At 55.5% G+C, this 24,259-nt stretch overlaps 4 protein-coding genes across 4 annotated transcripts; 3 read left to right on the forward strand and 1 right to left on the reverse strand.

The window, feature by feature from the left end:
* Window positions 1–493: 493 nt before the first annotated feature.
* Window positions 494–17,534, forward strand: SLS55_001083 (NRPS protein; the record flags this gene model as incomplete). Its single annotated transcript, XM_066772585.1, has 5 exons — window positions 494–7,189; window positions 7,238–7,308; window positions 7,360–7,387; window positions 7,475–17,323; window positions 17,394–17,534. The coding sequence occupies 5 exons, from the start codon at window positions 494–496 to the stop codon at window positions 17,532–17,534; spliced, it is 16,785 nt and encodes a 5,594-aa protein (XP_066637864.1).
* A 207-nt stretch (window positions 17,535–17,741) lies between these two features.
* Window positions 17,742–19,749, reverse strand: SLS55_001084 (uncharacterized protein; the record flags this gene model as incomplete). The annotated part of the gene is made up of 3 exons (XM_066772586.1): window positions 17,742–18,621; window positions 18,678–18,775; window positions 19,354–19,749. 3 exons carry the CDS (start codon window positions 19,747–19,749, stop codon window positions 17,742–17,744), a joined length of 1,374 nt encoding a protein of 457 aa, XP_066637865.1.
* An 824-nt stretch (window positions 19,750–20,573) lies between these two features.
* On the forward strand, window positions 20,574–21,932 carry SLS55_001085 (uncharacterized protein; the record flags this gene model as incomplete). Its single annotated transcript, XM_066772587.1, has 1 exon — window positions 20,574–21,932. The coding sequence occupies one exon, from the start codon at window positions 20,574–20,576 to the stop codon at window positions 21,930–21,932; it is 1,359 nt and encodes a 452-aa protein (XP_066637866.1).
* A 518-nt stretch (window positions 21,933–22,450) lies between these two features.
* On the forward strand, window positions 22,451–24,113 carry SLS55_001086 (uncharacterized protein; the record flags this gene model as incomplete). The annotated part of the gene is made up of 2 exons (XM_066772588.1): window positions 22,451–22,694; window positions 22,768–24,113. The coding sequence occupies 2 exons, from the start codon at window positions 22,451–22,453 to the stop codon at window positions 24,111–24,113; spliced, it is 1,590 nt and encodes a 529-aa protein (XP_066637867.1).
* Window positions 24,114–24,259: the final 146 nt, after the last annotated feature.

Raw genomic sequence — 24,259 nt, forward strand, 5'->3', positions numbered from 1 at the left:
GGCTGCATGGCGCCCGGAGCTGTCACCGCGAGGACCGCGAGGACAGGACAGCGGCGGCGTCCCGAAGGGAGGCTGCGGCGACGAGGGCTGGCGATGCGGACGGTCGGCTGGCGAGCGGCGAGCGAGCGCGGGTTGACAGGTCGCGACTGCTGCGTGGGCGGTGGCCCCGCGGTGGGCGCTAGCAGGCGTGGGCCTGCTTCGGCGGGCGCCCCAGCACGGCATGGGCCACTGCGAGCATCGTCATCGACCGCGACTTCACGCGCCAGCTCTCATCAGCTTCCGGCACGCCTGGGCGCCATGGACGCGGCCGCAAGCACGCTCATTATACATCGCCTGTGGCCGCAAATCATGCGCCGCTGAGGACCCCGGGCTGTGGTTCGCTGATCCCACTATCCCGTCGGCTGCCTTTCTCTATACTTGTACCACTTGAACGCGCCGCTCCCCACGCCTGTCTGTCTCTAATTTCCTAATTCGTGCGGTGACTGCGCAAGCCATGGACCTCACGGCCTTCCCCAACCTCCATTCCACCCAGTTGCCTGGGCCTGCTGGCGCAGTGCCTGCAGAAGAGATTCTTGCGGGCCTTCCGCAGGTGCCGGACGAGACCGTTTTGCGCGCGTGGGCTGCGTTGCTGCATGCATACACCGGCGTGGATGCGGTGCGCTTCTTGGTGGATGAAGCCGCAGTGGAAGTTGGCGCCACCAGCGGAAGCATCTCGAGACTCGCGCCACCGCAGCCCGCCTCGGACCTCGCCAACGTCACTCGAGTCTGCCTCAGCTTGGTATGTCGCCCAACCCAGCCCTTCTCCGCAAGTTTCCCTCTGACGCTCCGACAGACTCCTTCGGCCCACCCAGCGGCCCTGACTTTCCAATACGACCGTGACGCGGCCCGGGGGTGCCTCGTCTCCTCGGCTTATCTGCCCGGCCAGCATCTCCGCCACATGGCGCAGCAGCTGAGACGCTGTATTGCCCAGGCACACGCTTCGAGCGAGAGCTCGCCGCCCCCAACGGATGTCGCCCTGTCAGTCCTCAACCCGCACCCGGAGGCGCTGGAAGGCCCACGGTTGCTTCATCAGCTCGTGCAATGGGCGGGCCATTCCGCGAGGCCTGCCATCGACCATCTCGGTCACGATGGGAAGCGCTCGGAACTGTCCTACTCCACCTTGGACCGAGTGACGACGTCGCTGGCGAGCACGATTCTCTTGTACTTGACTCCGTCGAGACCGCATCCCGTGGTGCCCTTGCTTGTACCACAGTCTCCAGAGCTCTACATCGCTCAGCTTGCCATTCTCAAGGCAGGAGGGGCATTCTGCCCTCTGAACTTAGATGCGCCCTCGGAGCGTGTAAAGTTCATCATCGAGGACGTTTCCGCAAAACTCGTTATTACCACTCCTTCACTTCGCGATAAGATACCCCCGGGCGACAATGTTCATGTTTTACTGTTAGAAGACGGCTGTTACAGTGTGGACCCGGCAGGTTCTGCGGAGCTCCCGAGCCCGAGCTCCGACGACCTTGCCTATGTCATGTACACTTCTGGGTCAACGGGCACTCCGAAAGGCGTCGGCGTTTCGCATTTCGCTGCCACTCAGAGTCTATTGGCTCACGACCGGCACATTCCCTCATTCTCGCGCTTCCTCCAGTTCGCCGCACCCACCTTCGATGTGTCGGTGTTCGAAATATTTTTCCCCCTTTTCAAGGGTTGCACGCTCGTCACGTGTGATCGGACGGTTCTGCTTAATGATCTGCCGGCAGCCATGAGGACGTTGGAGGTGGATGCCGCCGAACTCACCCCCACCGTTGCAGGGACCCTGCTGCAGACGCGCAATGCTGTCCCGAAACTGAAACTCCTCCTTACGATCGGCGAAATGCTGAGTACCCAGATCGTGCAGGAGTTCGGCGGCAGCGAAGCGCAACGAAGCATGCTGTGGGGCATGTATGGCCCCACGGAAGCCGCCATACACTGTACCCTCCAGCCAAGCTTTAGCGCCCAATCTAAGGTGGGCAATATCGGAGTCCCACTAGATACAGTTTCAGCCATCGTTGTCGCACCCCCGCCCGAAGATCAATCCTCACCCGCCCCGTTGGAAATCCTTCCCATTGGCCAGGTCGGAGAGCTTGCCGTCGGCGGCCACCAACTTGCCGTCGGGTATCTCAACCGGCCCGAGCAGACCGCTGCCGCCTTTGTCGATCACCCAGAGTACGGGCGCTTGTACCGAACGGGAGACAAGGCAAGGCTATTGCCCGACGGTACTCTGGAGTGCTTGGGCCGTATCTCTACTGGCCAGGTGAAACTGAGAGGGCAACGCGTCGAACTCGGAGAAGTGGAGCAAGCCTTGACGAACATCAAAGGATGCCGCAGCGTCACCGCATGTGTCATTTCCGGCATACTCGTCGCTTTTATTCTGGGGCAAGGCTGCAGTCTGAATGCTCAACACGTCATTGAGGAATCCAAGCGCTGGCTTCCAACATTCATGGTACCTGGAGACGTTGTTATCTTGGATGACATTCCTCGGTTGCCCTCCGGCAAGGTTGACCGCAAAGGGCTCGAGGCTAACTATAAGGAGAGTCAAGACACTGAGCGTCCTGTGCGGTCTGAATACGCAGATGAGACCGAAAGCCACATTTGCACCGTACTCAGCAACGTCCTCCAAGAGACTGTGCATCCAACAAGCAACCTTGCTGCTCTCGGCCTTGACTCCTTGAAGGCAATTCGGGTAGCTTCAGCACTGCGACTGTCGGATTACTCGCTTGGTGCTATTGATGTACTCTCTGCACGCGACGCCGAGTCTCTCGCATCACTGGTCAAGGGTCGCAGCACCTCGGCCAGCGTCTCGAGCCCTTCGAATGATACGTTCAAGGACCTCAAGCAAGCCGTCTTGAACCTGAGTGAGCTGCGCCACCACACATCTGACATCGAGGACGTTCTTGGATGCACGCCTTTGCAGGAAGCTATGCTTGCTGAGACTTCGATCAACCCACGCGCGTACTGTAACTGGGTTGAGCTTGAGATTCATCAGAAGTGCAGCGCACTCCAGCTCAAGAGTTGGTTGACAGAGCTGACGGAGAAGAACAATGTTCTACGGTCTGGCTTCTGTGCTCTGACGGGCTCTACGAACTCCTATGCTCAGATCATCTGGTCGGCGCTCTCTGACAAGCAAGTGGTTGAAGTTGATGAATTCCAGAGGGATTATGAGCTTGACTCACCCGAGTCGTTACTGAGGCCGCTCAAGTTCCAGATCTTGACTTCTGGTGATCGGTACAGAGTACTTTGCCAGATTCCACATGCACTGTACGATGGATGGTCCATGGATCTGATCGTGTCCGACTTGAACACTCTCGTTTCTGGCCGTGAAGCTCCGGAGAGACCTCAGTTCCGTGATGTAGCTGTGCATTTTGCTACCACCTCGGCAGCCGATCTCGACCTTTCGCTAAGCTATTGGAAAACCCAGCTGGAGGACTACACATATGCTTCAATACCCAATTTCAATGGCAAGAAGGTGTCTACAGATACCCTAGCCGTGACGAGCCGTGCTCTGTCAACACCTCTTGAACAACTCCGGCAACAAGCCAGCATGATCAAAGTCAACAGCCAGGTGTTCTTCCAGGCGGCTCTTGCATTCCTTGCGAGTTTCTACTTCAACACTCACGACATCACCTTCGGAACCGTAACTTCAGGTCGGACGATTCCTGTTTCTGGGATTGCAGAGATTGTCGGGCCTTGCATCGCAACGCTTCCTCTCCGGCTTGACGTTTCTCGTTCACGCATGGTCAGAGACCTGCTTCTGCATATCCATGAACTCAACCGTGCGATGCTCAGCCACTGTGAGCTACCGCTACGCGACGTGAAGAAATCTTGTGGCTTGGAACCCGGAAGTCCGCTTTTCGACATCCTCTTTGTATGGCAAGAAACTTTGCACAGCAACGGAAACGAGGGCAGCCTCGTCTCACAGGTCGACGGTGCTGACCAACTCGAGTTCAAGCTAACTCTAGAGTTTGAGCCTCGCACAACCGGTCTTGTTTCCAAAGCAACGTATGACCCAGCTGTTCTGCCAAAGGACCAAGTCGACATCATAATATCCCAAATCGAACAGCTTGTTGGGTTCTTCTTGGAAAACGTTGACGCCGAGCTTACCCAGCAAGTTCAACGCATGGACCACTCTGTCTTGTCAATTGAGAACGCCGACTTCAAACACGAGGAAATATCTGCGGGGCCAAGCCACGCCGTGGAAACCAGGGCTGAACAACATCCAAACGCTGCCGCAGTCGCCTTCAGTAGTAACATCGACGAGGTTGGCATCCAGACGCAGACGCTCACTTACAGAGAACTAAACTCGAGAGCAAACCAACTTTCAAGTCTTCTCTTGTCTCAGGATGTCAAACCTGATGACCTCGTCTGCATTTGCATGGAGAAGTCGATTGATCTGTACGTCTCAATCCTTGCAGTATTGAAGGTTGGAGCAGGATACGTTCCAATCACCCCGGAGACACCACTGGAACGAGTCCGGTTCATTTTTGACGAGGCTAAAATACGCACCTGCCTAACGACGAGTGACTGCCTCGCTGACATTCGCTCTCTGGGGGATCGGAATGTTCTCGACGTGGATCAAGTCAAGCTCGGCGATTTCAGCATCGAGAACCCGAATGTGCCTTACGATGGATCGCGCGTGGCGTACGGAGTGTTTACATCTGGGAGTACCGGCACCCCCAAGGGAGTCCTTGTTACACAAGACAACCTTGTGAGCAACCTGAAGGTTCTATCTGATATCTATCCATGCCCCGAAGGTTCTCGACTCCTCCAATCCTGCTCGCAAGCATTCGATGTATCTGTCTTCGAAATATTCTTTTCTTGGTACGCAGGCATGTGCCTTTGCTCTGGGACCAAGGATGAGCTTTTCCAGGATATGGAGCTCGCAATCCGTCAAATGGGCATCACTCATCTCAGCTTAACACCGACCGTCGCAGCCTTGGTCAACCCACACAACGTGCCGAGCGTGAAGTTCCTCGTCACGGCAGGTGAGGCTGTCACTGAACACGTCAAAAGAGCTTGGGCCGGCAAGGGCCTCTATCAGGGGTACGGGCCATCTGAAACGACAAACATCTGCACTGTCAGGCCCAGAGTCACCCATGATGACTTGATCAACAACATCGGTGCGCCGTTCACCAATACTTCTGCCTTTGTGATGGATGAGGTCAACGATGTACTCGTTCCCAGAGGTGGTGTTGGTGAGCTGTGTTTTGGTGGAGACCAGGTCTTCCGCGGATACCTCAATATGCCTGAGCTTACTGCGAAGAAAATCATCGAGCATCCTACGTGGGGTCGGATCTACAGATCCGGAGACATGGGTCGTCTATGCCCAGATGGATCAATCCTATTCACTGGTCGGTCCGACGATCAAATAAAGCTACGAGGTCAGCGAATAGAGCTCGGAGAGATCAACAGTTGCATCCTCGACTCCACGTCAGTCACTGACTGCGTCACTCTCCTGATGGGTGTCCAAAATAAGACTGCTCAGCAGCTAGTCTCTTTCTGGGTACCTACTGAGTCCTCCTCACCGGCCACCCAAATAGTGTCCGTGGACAAGAACACGCAAGGGGTGCTGGCCGAGATATTCGATAATCTGGCGAACAAGCTCCCGGTGTATATGCTGCCAAACGCCCTGGTTCCTGTTACAGCCATCCCGATGACTGTTCAGGGTAAGACGGACAAACGCAAGCTTGCAGCTTTGTACGAGCAGCTGACGTCGGATTACATCGATTCGGTCTCACGGAAGTCTGGGGAAGCCGAAGAAGCCGGCGACTGGTCCGAGATGGAGCGTGCGACTGCCACAATCCTTGCCAACGTTCTAAAGATGCCAGTGGACGAGATCAAGAGGCAAGCTTCATTCTTCGCCTACGGACTGGATTCCATTTCTGCCATATCTCTGTCAAATGGCCTCAAAGAAGCCGGCTTACCGAGAATCCCGGTCTCGGCCATCCTTCAGAATGCAAATGTCCTGCGCTTGGCCAGGTTCATTGCCGAAAAGTCACTGAACTCCGATGCTCGACCTGGAGCGATCGACCCGACCACTGTTTTCAGTGATTCTACGAGGGACCAAATCCTGAGCGCGTTCAATGACGAGAAGGTCAGTGTCTGCAAAGTCCTGCCATGCAGTCCTCTGCAGGAAGCCATGCTTTCGGCGGGAGGGTCTTCCGAGACCGCTACATACCTCAACAAGATGGTTTTCAAAGTCCAAGGAGATCACACTCGTCTGCGAGATTGCTGGACTGCCATGTGCAAGAGACACGAAATTCTCAGGACCTGCTTCGTCGCTACAGACGACCCCCAATACGCTTTTGCACAGGTTGTTCTCGCGGAAAGCATGCCTCTGTGGGATGAGATCGACGCGAACGAGGCCGATAAATACGTCGAGTCAATCGCTGCATCTATGGCTGAATCCCATCAGCCTCCGCTTCGGTTTGCAACAATGAAGGCAGGCAACTCCACGTACCTGCTCTTCTGCTGCCACCATGCCTTGTACGATGGAGCAGCCATGGGTCAGTTGATGACAGAAGTGGAACAAATTTACTGTGGGGAAGACTTGCCAACAGTTGTACCTTTCGAACCATTTCTGGCGGAGATGGTCCAAACCCGATCAGAAGAGACGGACAGGTTCTGGTCTGGCCGCCTTCAGAGTCTCGAGCCAACTTCTTTCCCTGATCTCACGGGCCTTTCCGCGGCTGCCCGTAAGACAAAGACCGAGCGATCTGTCTTTGTGGAGGACCTGCCGTTTTCACTTAGTGCCTTGGAGTCTGATTGCCGCAAACTTTCTTGCACGCTTCTGGCTTTGGGCCAAGCGGCATGGGCAAAGATTTTGTCTCTTTACACCGGCGAGAGCGATATTTGCTTCGGCAATGTTGTCAGTGGGCGAACTCTCCCCATAGACGGCCTTGATAGACTTGTTGCGCCTTGTTTCAACACTCTGCCGGTCAGAGTGGATCTTTCTGCGAACAGCAAGAACAGCGACTTGCTTGGCTATCTTTCCACATTTAATGCGGATTCATTACCTTACCAGCTAACGCCTCTTCGGCGCATTCAGGCCATGCTGAGCAACGATGGCACCCGCCTTTTTGATACCCTTTTCATTCTTCAGCAAACTGCTTACCACCTTAATGAGAAGATTTGGTCTTTAGAAGAAGACACTGGAGAGATGGATGTAAGTCGCACAACAAAATCTGGCAGACCAAGGCTGACGTTTACACAGTTTCCGCTTGTTTGTGAGCTCATTCCCGACCGTCGCAAGGATGCCCTCGCGTTGGCTCTGCATTTCCATGAGTAAGTGCATCTTTATATTTCTGTGTATGGCTGGCTAAAACTTTCTTCTAGGGCGTTTATCGCGAAGAATGATATTCGTGTAATTAGCGATACATTCGCGGCGGCGTTGAGTTCATGCGCTCAACATCCGTCCGCGCTCTACTCTGATGTTTTTCATCTATCTAAGGGTCTTCTATCGACAAGTAACCTCGACTTCAAGACCCTTGACCCATGCGCCGGGCCGTTGCTCCATTCGGCATTTGAGCGGAATGCCGAGGCAACGCCCCATGCGGTGGCGTTGGATTTCCAACATGCGGATGGAAGCCGTGGCCGATGGACGTTCAACGAACTGAACCAGATATCGAATCAAATAGCCCACGCTCTCCTGCAACACGGCGTGGGTTTCGACGAAGCAGTCCCGATTTGCATTCCGAAGTCGCCACACTACTACGCTAGTGTCCTCGCAGTGCTCAAGGCCGGAGCAGCATTCACGCCGATCGATGCCAACCTTCCTCTGTCCCGAAAGCAGTTCATGCTGCAAGAGCTCGGTGCGAAGGTGGTAATCTCGAACGCTGTGGTAGACACCACTTGGTGTGGAGAGGCCAAGGTCTTATTCGTGGAAGCTATCGGTTCATCTTCCACGCACAACCCCAACATCACAGGCCTGAAGCCAGATCATCTCGCCTACAGGCTGTATACATCGGGCTCAACCGGAACACCAAAGGCAGTGAGCGTTGAGCATCGCAATCCTGTCCAGACGGTGGAGGCATCCCGCACAATCATCCCATGGAGGCCTGATTCCCGTCTCCTTCAGTTCGCTGCGACCACGTTCGACATGTGCTACTATGACTGCTTTCTTGCCTGGTCCTTCGGGTTTACCCTTTGTGCGGCTGAGCAGCCGACGATGCTGAACGATACTCCCGGAATCATCGATTCCATGCAGATCACGATGGCTGATCTAACCCCCTCCGTCGCGCTAAGCCTGCCGCAGGATGCCCTTCCGACTCTGCAATACCTGTACTGCATCGGAGAAGCGATGCCGCAGGAACTGGTCGACAGATGGGCCGGAAAGCTCGTCAACTCCTACGGCCCTACCGAAGCTGCCTTCTGTACTACCATTTTCCCAGTATCGAAGGATGTCAAATCGGCTGTTATCGGCAAACCATTCCCTACGACAAGTTTTATCGTGCAATCCCCAGATGGTCTTTTTACTCTGCCTGTCTTCGGCGTTGGTGAGCTCTACATTGGTGGCTCTCAGGTCGCTCGTGAGTACCACGCCAACCAGGCAATGACCCAAACGCGATTTGTGTCCCGCCATGGCCAACGCTTCTACAAGTCGGGCGATGTCGTTCGAATGCTCGGAAACGGTACCTTTGAGTTCGTTGGACGTGCTGATGATCAAGTCAAAATCCGTGGTCTGCGTGTGGAGCTTGGCGAGATCAGTGCCGTTCTGCGAGACTCTCACCATGCCATTGCTAGTGTCTCGACGCAGGTCCTCAAGGCATCGGAGTCTTCCAAGGAGCAGATCGTGGCTTTCTTGGCAGTGGGAGCGAACAAGGACAATCTTGACGCTACTGAGATTAAGGACAGAGCCAAGAAAGCCACGGCCGACAAGCTGCCGTCCTATATGGTACCCAACTTCCTCATCTTGGTCAATCGCATTCCGCTGTCTGCTGCTGGAAAGGTAGACAAGCGCGCACTCAAGTCAACCTTCCAGGACTCTGAAGAGGCAAGACAGGAGCCCTCTGATGTCCAGGATGAGCGCGACTGGACTACCACCGAGCTCGAAATTAGGGAAGCACTGGCAGTCCTGTCGAAGGTTTCACCTGAGAGCATCGGCTTGCAGACAACCATTTACCAGCTCGGTCTCGACAGTATCAGCGCTGTGCAGGTAGCGGCCCGGTTGAGGAAGAAGGGGTTCAAGATAACCGCATCCGATGTTCTTGATCGTCCAACCTGCGCAGATCTCGCATTGCTTCTGCAACGCGGAGAAGCTCGCGTGTCAGACGAGCAGATGTTTGATTTCAAGGGCTTCGAGGAGCAGTACAAGCCGACCATCTGCCAAGAGTTAAAGGTCGGCGTCAGTGACATTGCTTCCGTCCATCCCTGTACCCCGCTACAGGCCGGCATGATATCGCAATTCCTCCACTCCGACGGCAAGATGTACCTCAACTACATGCATTACCAGTTTGATGGCATCAACTCAGACCTCCTGGAGCAAGCATTGCGCTCGCTTTACGAGCAGCATGGGATTCTGCGCTCTGGTTTCGTGCACGTCAACAACACTCAGTCACCGTTTGCTTTGGTTACGTACACACACGACGCTTCAGTCGCGCCAATTTCCAGGCTGGAAGGGGTCAAATTTGCTGAATCAGAGATCCTGAAGTGGCGGGAGGATTCCCGTCAGGGAATCTTGCGTGGCCTCTGCAAAAATGCTTTCCGTGCGCTCCTTGTCGACGTCACGGGTGGTGTCTCTCTTCACCTCACCATCCTACACTCTCTGTATGATGCCCAGAGTTTGCGCATTCTTCTGGATGAGGTCGCTGCTTTTTGCCTCAATGGAAAGGTGCCTGCACCCAAGCCATTTGAACCCGTCTTGAGCTCTATACTCCTGTCAAGCAGTGATGACAGCGATGAAAGGAAAGGCTTCTGGGAAGAGAAGGGCAACGATGTCTTTGTCAACGCCTTCCCCAGTATGACTCCGCTCCGTGTCAAGGAAGGCCGGACGCGTGTCTCATCCAAGATCTGTGCTCAACGTCAAAGTGAGCTCGAGGCAGGCTGCCGCAAGACCGGAATCACTATGCAAGCTGCTGGCCAGGCTGCTTGGGCTCGCCTTCTGGCGGGGTACATTGGAGAAGATGCTGCGACCTTTGGGGTCGTCTTCTCCGGTCGCAATGACGAGAGAGCGGAGTCGACTGCTTTCCCCTGTATCACAACCGTCCCGCTGCCGGCTCGCAACAACCCGGACAACCGCGCTCTCCTCAATAGCATGATGACCTTTAACACCGCTGTCCGCAAGCACCAGTTCACGCCTTTGACAAGGATTCAGCGATGGACCGGCCATCCGGATGAGGCTCTATTTGACACCATATTTGCGTACCAGAAGCTCTCGGATGGAGGGAATGTGAAGAGCCACTGGAAGCTGGTTGACGAAGATGCAACCGTCGATGTCGCCGTGTCTATTGAACTTGAGCCGACTGATGGGGACCAGCTCGAATTGAGAATCACTTACGGGTCGGATCGCCTTCCTGAGGAGCAAGCAAAAGTGATCCTCAATCAACTGGATCGCATTCTGCTCGATCTCATCTTCCACCCAGATGGCCACTGGGATGATGCTTTCAGGAATTCGCATGAGCTTCTCTCCATCACACCCCCCAAAGAGCGCGAGATCAAGACGGACGTTACTCTTCTCCACGAGTTTGTTGAAAGAAGTGCCCGCCAGTTCCCCGACAAGATTGCCTTCGAATTCGCCACCGAAATAGAGGATAAGAAGGTGACCAGCAAATGCTGGACCTACAAGGAGCTGGATGAAGAAGGCAACAAGATTGCCAACCTCCTCAAGAGCAAGGGCGTGGAGCCCGGTGGTCTCGTGGCAATCTGTTTCGACAAGTGTCCGGAAGCCTCCTTTGGTATTCTGGGCATTCTCAAAGCAGGATGCGCCTACGTTGCCCTGGACCCTGGCGCACCTGTTGCACGCAAAGCGTTCATCACTCAAGATTCCAGGGCTACCATGGTTGTTTCGATGAAGAACCAAACGGAGCCGTTGCAGGGTCAAGTCAACGTGCCGATTGTCAACCTCGATGACATCGACTACTCAAACTTGTCGGCCAAGAAGCCTGAACTGTCAAGAGCAGTCCTTCCCCAAGACCTCAGCTACTGCCTTTACACCTCCGGCACGACGGGAACACCCAAAGGGTGCGAGCTTACGCACGAGAACGCAGTGCAGGCTATGCTTGCTTTCTCTAGGCTCTTCTACCCACGCTGGGACGCAGACTCGAAATGGCTTCAATTTGCCTCTTTCCACTTCGACGTCTCGGTCCTTGAACAGTACTGGACGTGGTCTGAAGGTATTAGGCTCGTGTCTGCTCCAAGAGACTTGATCTTCGAAGATCTCGCTGGCTCCATCACCGCCCTCGGCATTACCCACATTGACCTGACTCCCAGTCTGGCCAAGCAGCTGACACCGGACCAAGTGCCAACTCTTCTGAAGGGCGTCTTCATCACTGGCGGCGAGGCTTTGAAGCAGGAGATTCTCGACGACTTTGGCAGACACGAAGTGATCCATAACGGCTACGGCCCTACAGAAGCAACCATCGGTGTAACCATGTTCCCGCGCGTTCCCGATAATGGTAAACCCTCCAACATTGGGCCCCAGTTCGACAATGTCGGCTCCTTTGTGTTCAGGCCCAAGACAAACATCCCGGTCATGCGCGGCGCTGTCGGTGAGCTTTGTGTTTCCGGGAAGCTGGTCGGCAAGGGATACCTCAATCGCCCTGATCTCACCAATGAGAAGTTCCCGTATCTTGAGGAGTTTGACGAAAAGGTCTATCGCACCGGAGACTTGGTGCGTATTTTGCACGACGGGTCCTTCGACTTCCTGGGACGCGCCGATGACCAAGTGAAGCTCCGCGGCCAGCGCTTGGAGATAGGCGAGATCAACAGCGTCATCAATCAATCCGAGGCGGAGGTCCTTGATACTGCCACCCTTGTGCTCAAGCACCCCAAACAGCAGAAGGACCAGCTTGTCAGCTTCATCGTCACCAAGTCGACTTTTGCCAAGAAGGAGAAGCCTGCCGTCAGCCAGGGCGGGAAAGACGCCATGCATGTAGCGGCGGAAGCGTGCCGTTCCAAGCTTCCGGCTTACATGGTTCCCACTCATTTCATCCCGCTCACGTCGATGCCGCTCTCTCCGAACAACAAGGCTGATGGCAAGCAGCTCAAGCTACTCTACGCAGAACTGAGCCCCGAGCAACTGCAGGCTATCTCGACATCCTCCGGGGAGGGTGGTGCTATTTCCACTGCCAATGAGAAGAAGGTTGCCGAAGTGCTCGCGTCAATGGCCTCAGTAGATGACAGCGACATCTCGAGACACTCGAGCATCTTCGAGCTTGGCCTTGACTCGATTTCCGTCATCGGCTTTGCTGGTGCGCTAAGGAAGGCTGGTTTCCGCAACGCTCACGCTTCAGTTGTCATGAAGAACCCTGTCGTCAGCCGCCTCGCTAAAGCTCTCTCTTCGAAAGACTCTGGAGCGGATCGAGCTTCGATTCAGGCAGCCAAACAGAACATTTCCGCATGCCAACATCAATACAAAGCAATCGCAGCGCGGTCGCTCGGTGTACAGCAGGATGCTATTGAAGGCATCGCCCCCTGTTCCCCACTTCAGCAGGGCATTATCTCTCGGTCCTTGGAGAGCGACAAGCCCGTCTACTTTGCGACTTTCAGGTTTGAGCTTGCTCCAGATGTTGACCTATCCAAGCTCCAAGCCGCTTGGGAAAGGGCATACGAATCTATCCAGATTCTGCGTGCAAGGTTTGTCCCCACGGATAACGGCTACATCCAGGTCATTCTCCGCGGGCAGCAACTACCTTGGATCGAGACCCCAGTGACGAACCCCGAGGAGGTTGAAGAGTACCTTGACACGAGAAAGCTCAAATGGTGGTCGCAAAACAGGGATAAGCTCGTGAGACCCTTCGAGCTTGTCACGACTGTCTCTCCTGGGAAAAAGATCTTGTCGATTCATATCATGCACGTAGTGTATGATGGTGCTAGCCTTCCGATGCTTCTCCAGAAAGTTGAGGCCGAATATAAGGGGGAGCAGCAGGTCGACTTTGGTCCTGCTTTCCTCGAGGTGCTGCCTTATGGACCCCTGAGGAACATGTCTGAGGCTCCGGCATTCTGGACTGCCCATCTGTCCACTGCTCGCAGCTGCATCATGCCTAGCCTCATCTCCAACGCACAAGACCAAGACGTCACGATCAACGCCACGCTCGATGACTTGGAGTCGTTCGAGAGCACCAGGAGGAAATTGGATGTGACGCACCAAGCATTGGTGCAAGCGTCTTGGACATCTGTCCTCCAGAAGTACTTTGACGGCGGCGTCACTCTTGGTATGGTCGTTTCCGGAAGGTCAATCGATTTCGAGGGAGCTGATCGCACCATCGGACCCATGTTCAACACGGTTCCCTTTAATCTGAACTTTACCAAGGACGACACATGGAACCAGGTCGTGCGCAGGTGTCATGATTTCAATACGTCTGCTCTTCCGTATCAGCACACTCCACTTCGCGACATCATGAAGTGGAGTAAGCGGCCCCCCAGCGAGCCCTTGTTCGATACTCTCTTCGTCTTCCAAAAGGAGCTAGAGGATGGCGAGCCTGACAAGTCTTTGTGGTCATTGCTGGAGGACCAGCCCGAAGCCGATTACCCACTTGCGCTTGAAGTGGAGCAAAAGCAAAATGGATCTTTGGGCTTGACCATCGTGGCTCAAGGACAAGTCGCCGATCACGGGGCCTTGACCGCCCTGCTGGACGAGTTCCGGACTGCGCTCCAAAACCTGCTCGAGGACCCCGAGGCGCTTGTCTCGGACACTGTCGGCGCAATCCACTCGTCCAGCCCAGCTTACACGAACGGCGTTAATGGGCACGCGAACGGCCATCTGAATGGTGTCGAAGGCTTTGAATGGACGCCTGTAGCCCGTCGTCTGCAAGAAGAGATTGCGACTCTTGCAGGGCTTGAACCTTCCGAGGTGGATGAGCACACCACCATCTTCGAGCTCGGTTTGGACAGTATAGATGCCATTAAGCTCTCGTCGAGACTCAAGAAGAGCGGAATCAACCTACCCGTCAGCCAGATCATGCGAAGCTTGACGATTCCAAGAATGGCCAACGAGGTCACTGAGAAGGCGGCCGATAGCCAAGCCGTTACTCCAGGCGCCACTCTCGACTCCCAGCAAGCCAAGCTCACGGAACATTTCCGCGACGCTGGCAGCAAATACTTGGAAGACGTGGAGCGGATCCTGCCGGTAACCCCTCTGCAGGAAGCCATGGTGGCGGAGATGTTCTCATCGGAGTTCCATCATTACTTCAATCACGACGTCTTGAGACTCGCGCCCGGGGTCGATGTTGAGAAAATGAAGCAGGCGTGGGTGAGCATACACCGTAGCTCAGCCGTCCTTCGCACCACCTTCGAAGAGGTGGATGATCCCAATCTCGATTTGTCTTTCGCGCAGGTTATCCACAAGGCCAGAGCCCTTGCCATAGGAGAGATCCAAGCTGCTTCCGAGGAGGAAATTGACATCATATTGGATACGATCAGGGCTCGAACTGCTGAGAAGGGCGGCAAGGCAGACCTATTCCAGGTCAACATCATCCGATGCAAGTCCAACGTTTTCATGTCTCTGTCAATTGCGCATGCCCTCTATGATGGCTGGTCTCTGGGTCTCCTTCACAGCGATGTGCAAGCCGCATATGCCGGCGACGTCAATGTCCGTCCTGCGTACGACCATGTCCTAGAAGACATCCTTAACGCTTCTGGAGACAAAGCCGCGAGCTTTTGGCGCGACTTCCTCGGCGGAGCACCGAGCGGGTTGTTGTCAGAAGGTCGCGTGCAGGATCTCGGCACCGGACTTCAGGTTCACCGCAAGGAACACACGGCATCTGTGTCCGTGGACACTCTCCGCTCCTTCTGTAAGAATGCTGGCATTACTTTACAAGCGCTTGGCCAAACCTGCTGGTCGCTTGTTTTGTCGTCTTACCTCGGCAGACTGGATCTTGTTTTCGGCGTAGTCTTGTCCGGGAGAGACAGCCAGGAGGCGGAAGATGTCATGTTCCCGACGATGAACACGGTGGCTGTCAGGTCCATCATTCATGGCACGAGGAAAGAGATGCTGAGGTATATGCAAGAAAACATCAGTACCATGAGGCAGTTCCAACACTACCCGCTCCGCAGAGCCAAGGCCGCAGCAGAGACCGGCGGCAAGTCTCTCTTTGACACGCTGTTCATTTTCCAGACGCGACCTGGCGATGATGCCTCAGGTGCGCTTTATGAGTCGATTGGAGGCGCCGCTGATGTCGAGTACCCCGTGGCTGTCGAAATGGAAGCTGTCGGAGACAGCCTTGTCTGGCGCACGGCCTGCAAGTCGAACGTTTTTGATGAAGCGGGTTCCGAACAGCTTCTCAACCGTATCGATATGGTCCTGAAGAGTATCGTCGCTTCGCCGGATTCTAGCGCCGTTTCATACGGTGACGATGGCGCGTCGGTTTGCGGTCTACCTCCGTTCAGGGATCTTTCAGCCGAGAGCAGCGACGTCGAGGACAGCCAAACCCCTGTCAATGGCATCAGTCCTTCGACTGAGTGGACAGGGACCGAGAAGATGATCCGCGAAGTTCTCTCCACCGTGTCAAAGGTTCCGGAGTCGGAAGTGACAAAGGAACTGACCATATTCCACTTGGGCTTGGACTCGATCAGCGCAATCAAGGTGTCGTCGCTGCTGAAGAGGAGGTCAATCAAGCTCAGCGTTAGCGAAATGCTCCGTGCGGCGACAGTTGAGAAGATGGCACAAATTGTCGAAAGTCGGCAAATGAGCACTACCACGGCGCCTGAGACCGATCCCAACGAGGTTCTGCGAGTTGTCTTGGCGCCACTCAACGTGGAAGGTATCTTGGATGATGCCAAAATCACGCCTGGCAATGTTCAACTAGTCATGCCGGCCACGCCCGGGCAAACCTTCATGCTGTCCGTCTGGCAAAAGACCGAAGGATCCATCCTTTTCCCCAGTTTCAAGTACCACATCAAGAACGCCATTGACGAGGAGCGTCTTCGCGATGCCTGGGCCGCCCTTGTTTCCGACAACTCCATCCTTCGAACAGTGATGGTCGCCACTGGAAACAAGGAGACCCCATTCCTCCAGGTCATCTTGAAGCAAGCCGAACAAGGATTCCAGGCTATCAACGTCTACACCCCAACCTCACCTGCAAGCCCCAAGAAGCTCCAGAAGAAACGAAGCTCCTCGAGGACCAGATCGTTGATCCGCAAGGTCTCACAGAGGTTCAAGAACGTGCTGAGCCGATACACAGAGGAAGAGCGTGAGCCGCTGCCGCAAACCCGGGAGCCAGTGCCATTGTCGGACAACACGAGACAGCCATTCGCCAGGCTCGTCGCCACCAAGCAACACGACGGCTGGCTCCTCACCGTCAAGCTCCACCACACTCTTTATGACGGTGTTAGCCTTCCGATCTTGATGCAGCAATTCGAAACCCTGTGCAACCAGCCCACCTTAAAGCCAACCCCGTCGACGGCATTTCCCGCGCTCATTGCCGCCTCCGCATCCCCGGCCGCGGCGTCCAAACGTCAAGATTTCTGGTCAACCTATTTCAAGGACGCCACTCCGACCGCCAGACTACAGCAGCCACGCTCCCCTCGCCCCGGCCGCGTCAGCGTCTTCAAGCCCGATATATGTGGCTCTACCTCCACGGTTGCCACGCTCGAGGCCGCCGCGATGAAACAGGGCATCAACGTGCAATCCCTCTTCCTCGCCGCGTACGCACGGCTTTACGCGCGCCTGACCACCGACGGCGATTCCCCAGAAAAAGAGGCGGCGGGAAGAGACGCTGTGTTCGGCATCTGGCTCGCCAACCGCTCACACGCCATTGACGGCCTCGCGGACGTGGCGGCGCCGACGGTCAACCTCGTGCCGCTGCGCGTGCGGGCGCCGCTCACCACAAATGCGTTCGAGCTGGCCAAGAAGATCCAAGAGGACCTCAGGACGATCGGGGACGGCGTGGAGAATGCCGGGACCGGGTTGTGGGAGGTTGAGCGCTGGACGGGCGTGAAGGTGGATTCGTTTGTGAATTTCTTGAAGTTGCCCGAGGGTGAGGACGAGGCAGACAAGGGGGGCGCTGGCGGTCGTGTTAGAGTGCGAGAGGTGGATAGTGGGGATATGAAGGAGGGCTGGAGCAGGGTGGAGAAGAGTGATGAAGCGGGGCCCTTTGAGGTGCCGGCGGAGTTGAGGAACAACGTGGTTGGCGATGCTTATCTGGTAAGTCACGCTGAGCCCTCGATTTAATCGCACACAACCTTGCTAACGTGTCGTTTTTCTCCATTTGCAGCATTCGCTCGATGTCGAAGCGACCATCAGGGCAGGCAGATTGGATATGGGTGTCTTCTGCAATGTCGAGATGCTGGATCTTGCCAAGGCTGAGCAGCTGGTGAAAGATATGGCTCTTGAGTTCAAAAAGATGATGGAGTAGGACTTCTTTGTACGGCGGTGAACGCTCGTCCGAACATACAGATTGAATTTCTCTTTTGATTATATAGTTTCCGCATTCATGTATAGTGTAGAATGGGTGGTGTTCTGGTCCAATTTGATAGATAGCTCGGTGTAGTTTTGTATCCATTTACTTCCCTAGAGTATCTTCTTTTTCCCAGGGTCTTTTTTGTATCGCCTGAGCCTCACATCACCATATATCGTCAAAGCGCCAACGGTCCAGAGAGCCGGCACCCATATAGTCGCTCTGCAGAGGGTCAAAAGCGAGATCTTGGCCGGCGCTTTCCCACAAAGACTCATCCAACAGCATTTCCTCGGTGAAGTCCCCCAAGGTAGCATAGCCGCCGACTTCCGCAGATGGGTCTTCCAAGAAGAATGGAAGCGGGTCATCAGTCGGACTCGTAAGCGGCGGCACATCGTCGTCGGGCACTTTACCAGCATTGCCGGCGGCACTACCGGGGATTTGGGAGGTCACCTTCCCGCCGCTGCTGATCCTATTGCTGCTGATGAACTGCTGATAAAGCTTCACGAGGCTCTCTCGCAGCCGTCTCGCGATATCCCATGAAGTAGATAGTTCCTGCAGGACCTCGAGACAGGCCTCGACCATCCGAGCTATGTGCCTGGTTTTGCCGGCCGCTTCAACAACACTGTCCAGCTTTGAGATCTGTAGCAGGGTGAGGGCGGCCGAGAGCGAGCAGTACGTGGCGGTTATCGGGCTGCGCCGAAAGCTGCCGTAGGCGTGCCGGTACTTTCGTGTGACGAGGACCATCTGTCTACTGGCTTCGTAGCAGATGGCAGCGGCTTTTTTAGCCATGTCATTGTTGTTGGGCTCTGAGCTACCTGGCTTTTCCAGTCGTTGTTGCTCCTTGCCCAGGAACGGTTTCATGAGGAGGATGAATGAGTTGTGGTAGACCATGTGCATGGTGTATACTTGCGGAGGACGCTTCTCCGAAGGACGATCGATGCGCATTTCGCTTGGGAGGTCGTAGAACCAGTTTTTGAGCTCCAAGATGCAGTGTGAGAGGAACTGGGCCTTCTGTGGGCCTTTCAATGTTGGCTTCGGGGCGTATCTGGGGGAAGGTTAGTGCGCTTTTCTGTTTCCTGTCCGAGCCAATTGATGCCGTACAAGCCCATGAGAATTTTCTCCAGGATACGGGACAACGAGATGAGTGGGAGTAGGGACGGCTTTGCATCTGACGGAATCTTGACGACACCTTGCACATCCTTTTCGACACCATAGTTAGAATGAACCATGACAGGACAGAGTTGTAGGCAAAGATGATATGGCAACTTACCAGCATTGTACATACACGGCCAGTGTAGCTCACTGCCAGCTTGTCATCGCAATAGAGGGCCCAATAAATCTGCCGTCGGAGGTCTGCTTCTTGGGCAGACAAAAGATCAGAGCGGGCCAGCAGGTCAGAGTCCAAGTTCATGCCCATGTCCAGGGCCAAGCGTATTGCCATGCCGCTGTGGAGCCATCCAGCCGCATCAGCGCCCACGGCCTACGTCGGTCAGTGCTCTCTCTTGGGTTGCTTTTTGCGTTGGCTTACAAAGTGCATGGTTGCTATGAGGCAAAGGGACTGAAGCGTCGTAACACTCGGCCGTTGCAGGTCAAGTGAGAGCAGCACTTTCGCCTTTTCGAGAAACATGGCTCCCGCCGTATTGGAATCATCGGGATCCGAACGCAGCTCCGGTCGGTCCGTATATCTAGACCCGAGTGCGAGTATGCAGTTTAACAGCAACGGGCCGCTGAAGCGGCCACTGCTGCGGTAGCTCTCTCGGAAGAGACTCTCGTTTACCACCTGATGCCACGGTTGGACGTAGAGGAAATAAAGGCTGATAAGCTCTTCTTTGACGTCTTCGGGGGGGAAGGTGTCATCTTCAGCTGATGGTGAGAGCGGGCTGGATTTGGCATCCCGCGGGGAAGACTTTGGTGCATGGGTGGCAGAAGAGTCAGTGCCGTTGTGTCCGCAAGGGTGAAAGTCGAGGCGGCCGCTTGTGGGTCCAAAGTAGCGGAGCTCGCCATCTTGATCGAAATTCAAGGACTCGTCAAAGGAGAGGGCGCCTTCGAATGCTACACACAGGTCCTCAAACTCGGCCGTCTCTGCACCGGTTCCGGTACCGTGGCTCAGCACCAGATTGGAGTCTGTGTGGGCAGCGACTTCAGCATCAACGTCGATTCCATGTGCACGCATGACGCGTTCCAGAATTTCGATTCGGGTCCGAAGAAGCTGGACGTAAGACTTGGAGGCGGGCCGGCGCCCATCTTCCTCGAAACGGTAGCGACATTCGATCTGCCGGTCTATGCATCGGGAACAGGCTGGTCTATTACCGTCACACTAACCGGGGTCAGCATGGGCGCTGTGGGAAGATTACGCGCCACGGCACGTGACTGGCTATGCCGGGTCCCATGTGCAGTACCTTTGCCCGCCGACGCCGGCACTCCTCGCAAGCCTTAGATGTGTATTTCCTCCTGACCGGCCTAGCCACGGCGGCAGTGCTTGGTTGCTGCCGAGCATCCAGCGTCGCCATTGGGCTTGAAGTGTCTCGCAGGAAGAGCGGTACGTAGTAGTGTTGATGGTCGAGGTCGTCGGGTGGAACGAGAGTCGCGCGGCGTCCGGAATCGGAGAGCTCTTGACAGGCTTAGAAATCAATTCTCCATGTGAAACTTTCCAGGAAGGGTAGCTGTCGGTTTGTCATCAGATGGTTGCGATGCGTTGAGCCGGAAGAGGAATATATATTCCGCCCTCGGTCACTGTCACGTGATGTCGGTTATCGGTATACAATCTTAACGCTTCGCCGCCAAGGAGAGGATTGCTAAGTTGCTGTGGTGGCTCTCGATGAGCCGCGGGTAGGTGATGCGTAGACGTGGCTATCCCGATAATGTTGCGCAATGTGGTGATGCAGTCTAGAGGTGGGTACTTAGCTCCTGCCATTTAGCGTTGTTTGTTTTTGAAGGAAGCGCGACCGTAAGTACCTAAACACTGTTTCAGCCTTTATCACACCCCTGTCCGCCAACATGAGTCCCACGACATTTCCTTTGGAATTATGGGCCAACATCATGCAGTACTGTTCATTGGAGACGCTACGAGTCCTCACTCTCGTTTCCCATGGCTGCCGCGAGGAGGCCCGCAGATACCTTTACTGCTCGCTCTACTTCGACCACGACAACCGTAAAGATGTTCGCAGAACCCTCTCATGGTTGGACGACGACGACGATGCAACGCCGCCTGGAACACGCATCCACAATCTATCGGCTTTTCGACATACTCTTTCCGTTTGGCCTGGCTGGCGGTCGACTGTTCAAGACGTACGGTTGCACTGGACGACCAACGGCACCGCCTACTGCTGGAAGGAGCCTGAACGCGACGAGACGGCCGCCGAAATCCAACTGAACGAGCTCGTCGGGGAGACGGCAACTCTGCTGGCCGAGTCTTCCGCTCTCCAAAACCTGCATCTCTCCATCCCCCGCCTGGACTCGCCCGTCCCTTTCGCGGTGCACCGTCTCACTTCTTTGGCTATTCCCATTACCGATTGCCTGCACAATGCCCCGGACTTCTCAACCTTGCTTAAGCTGTTCCAAATCCCGTCTCTCCGGCACGTAGAGCTGCTCCAAATGCTCCGTCTGAATTGCACCATACCCGACCACTGTCGCCAGCCCGGCTCGTCCAACGTAACGAGCCTGAAGTTCACCCAGTGCGGACCTGTCAGCCCCGAGATCGCCCACCTTCTGAGCTGGCCCAACAATCTCCAGACCCTTCACATAGAAATGGATATAGCCGACGGGTTGCATGGATACCCATACGACTCGGGCATCATCAACTATACCGAACTACCGGAAGCTCTGTGGCCTGTGCAGCACTGCCTCCAAGACCTGAACGTCGACATCCTCGAAGATGGCGGCGAGTGGCTAGGCGGGCCGCTCCAGGAAAACGCATTCCAGTCGTTCGCCAAGCTGCGCCGCCTAAGCATCCCGGCGGAAATGCTTATACAGCTTTTCGAATGCGACTACGACGGGGACTCTCCGGATGGCTACGACCCAGCTCCGCCGCTCTCCACCCGCCTGCCTGCCAGCATCCAGGAACTCCATCTCACGCTCTCCTGTCATTGCTCCTGGGGTAACCGCACAACCCTGCAGCCGAGCTCCGAAACCAAGCTGTTGGTTGCCTACCTTAGCGGACTCGTCCGCTTTCCGGAATTGAGGGAGGTACGCATCTCAATTCAGTTCCTGGCCGATTATAGCACGCTTCCACTGGAGCTCGAGCCCACTCGACATTTGGTCAACGTACTCGAGTCGAGCGGCATTGCCCTGTCTTTCCCGTACGTCAAGCCTCCAAGACTGGGCCCATGCGACATGCCAGCCACTGCGGATTGGTAGGTACCTTCTCGATCGGGTTAGATAGGCGAAAACAGGCCTCGAGCCATCTCCCCCGCGCATATCTTCCCCGGAAGCTTATGATGACGTACCGGAGAGATCCACATTGCTTTTTAGGCATTCGCCGTTACTGAGATTTGGATCTCCGAGCTCTGCGAATGACGGTACATGCAACCTTCGGCTGTTGCAACGGCTGCCCCGCGTCAGTCAGATAAAGACAGGCGTGGATGACAAAAGCGCAATCCTCTGATAAGATACCCAAGTACCCACATCTGCGGACAGAAGTGGGGAGAACGACTGGGGTTGAAGCGGGACAAAATGCACTTGCGAGGTCCATGATGATGCCGACGTTTTTCGGTTTGCCCATATCAGACGTCTTGTCGTCCGCTTAATATCCTCGTCTTACGCTTTATTTCCCATCCCCCTCTCTCCTTTCCGCTCCATCATTCACACCTGTATGAGGCAATTTACTTCTCTTCCGTTGTTTTCGGACACAGGTACATCCCAGACACACCGACATCATGGCTTCAGACTCGTCCAAACAGGATGACAATGACAAGACGAAATCCGCCGCCACGGTCGCCAAATTGGGAGACAACGATGGCGACGAAGCGCTCAAATTCCTCGCCGCCGAGACGACCGTATTGACCGCCGGTGAGCTCTCCGACGTCGTCGACGAAAAGGCCCTGGTGCGCAAGATCGACCGGATGGTCATCCCGCTCATGTGGTGCTGCTACTGCCTGCAGTACCTGGACAAGACGCTGAGTGAGTTGCACACGTCTACACAAGAATCTAGAAAGAAATCACGAACGCTGATGCGATAGCTCTATCCGCGTAGTAAACTACGCCGCCGTCATGGGCCTCTACGACGACGCGTCCATCACCACCGACCAATTCTCAACCTTGGCCTGGATCTTCTACGCCAGCTACCTCGCCTTCGAGTTCCCGCACGGCTACGCCATGCAGCGGCTACCAACGGCCAAGTACCTGGGCGCAATGGTGTCCCTCTGGGGCACGGCCGTCGCGGCAACGGCGGCATGCAAGACGTACGGCGCCCTCGTTGCCACGCGCGTACTGCTCGGCGTCTTCGAGAGCGCCGTGGCGCCGGCGCTGATCCTGGTGACGGGTATGTGGTACAAGAAGCGCGAGCAGCCATGGCGGGTCGGCCTGTGGTATCTTGGGACGGGGGTCGGTACCGTCGTCGGGGCGTTGTTGTCGTTCGGCTTCCAGCACTACTCATCGTCGACGTTCAATAGCTGGCAGATCATGTTCCTGGTGGTGGGCGTCGTCACGGTGGCCGTCGGCATCCTCGTCATGCTGCTGCTGCCCGACAATCCCATGAGCTCGCGCCTGACGCACGCCGAGAAGATATGGGCCGTCGAGCGACTGCGAGCCAACCAGACGGGCATCGAGAACGTGCGCTTCAAGCCGGCTCAAGCGCGCGAGTGTTTTGTTGATCCGCAGACCTGGCTGCTCGCTCTGGCGACTGTTGCTAGCAACATACCCAACGCCAGCACTAGTAGCTTCCAGGCCACCATCATCAAGGGCTTCGGCTACGACAGCAAGACGACCGCCCTGCTCAGCATCCCCGCCGGCGCCGTTATCATCGCCTCCATCCTGCTGGCCACATACGCGGCAGGCCGCTTCGACCAAAGGGGCCCATGTGCCATTGCGACTCAGTTGACTGGCGTGCTGGGAGGTTGTCTGGTCAGTTCTCGTTCCCCCTTTCGTCAGCGTGATATTTCCAGAGCTTCGGTGCGGCTGACCTCATCCCCTTCGCAGATTGCCTTTCTACCCGCCGAGAACAAAGTCGGCAGACTGATTGGCATTTACATCATGAACGGCATCGTGGCCGGCCTGCCGCTCATGTACGCATACGTCTCGGCCAACATCGCCGGCCACACCAAGAAGGTCACCATGAACGCTGTGCTGCTGATCAGTTTCTGCTTGGGCAACATCATCGGGCCCCTGACCTTCCGCGACGGCGACGAACCCGAATACATGCCTGCCAAGACCGCAATCATTGTGGCTGATATCTTCTCCATCATGGTCATCATTGTCTTGCGCTTTTACTACGTCTGGGAGAACAAGAGGCGGGATCGTCTGGCCGTCCGTCACCAGGAGAATATCGAGTTTTTGGATCTAACGGACAGAGAAAACTTGGAGTTTAGATACAGCCTGTGAGCAAGTTAGACAATTGACGTTCTGGGACATGGACAAAATGAAGAAGAGACTGACTGTTGATGAACACAATCCTGGAAAGATGCATGTACGTCTTTTGCAGGGCATTTAATAAGCCGCGAAAAGTGGTATGCCTCGAATTCGGATTC

The sequence above is a fragment of the Diplodia seriata genome (assembly GCF_021436955.1).
Source record: "Diplodia seriata strain FDS-637 chromosome Unknown scaffold_1, whole genome shotgun sequence".
NCBI classification, from domain to species: domain Eukaryota; kingdom Fungi; phylum Ascomycota; class Dothideomycetes; order Botryosphaeriales; family Botryosphaeriaceae; genus Diplodia; species Diplodia seriata.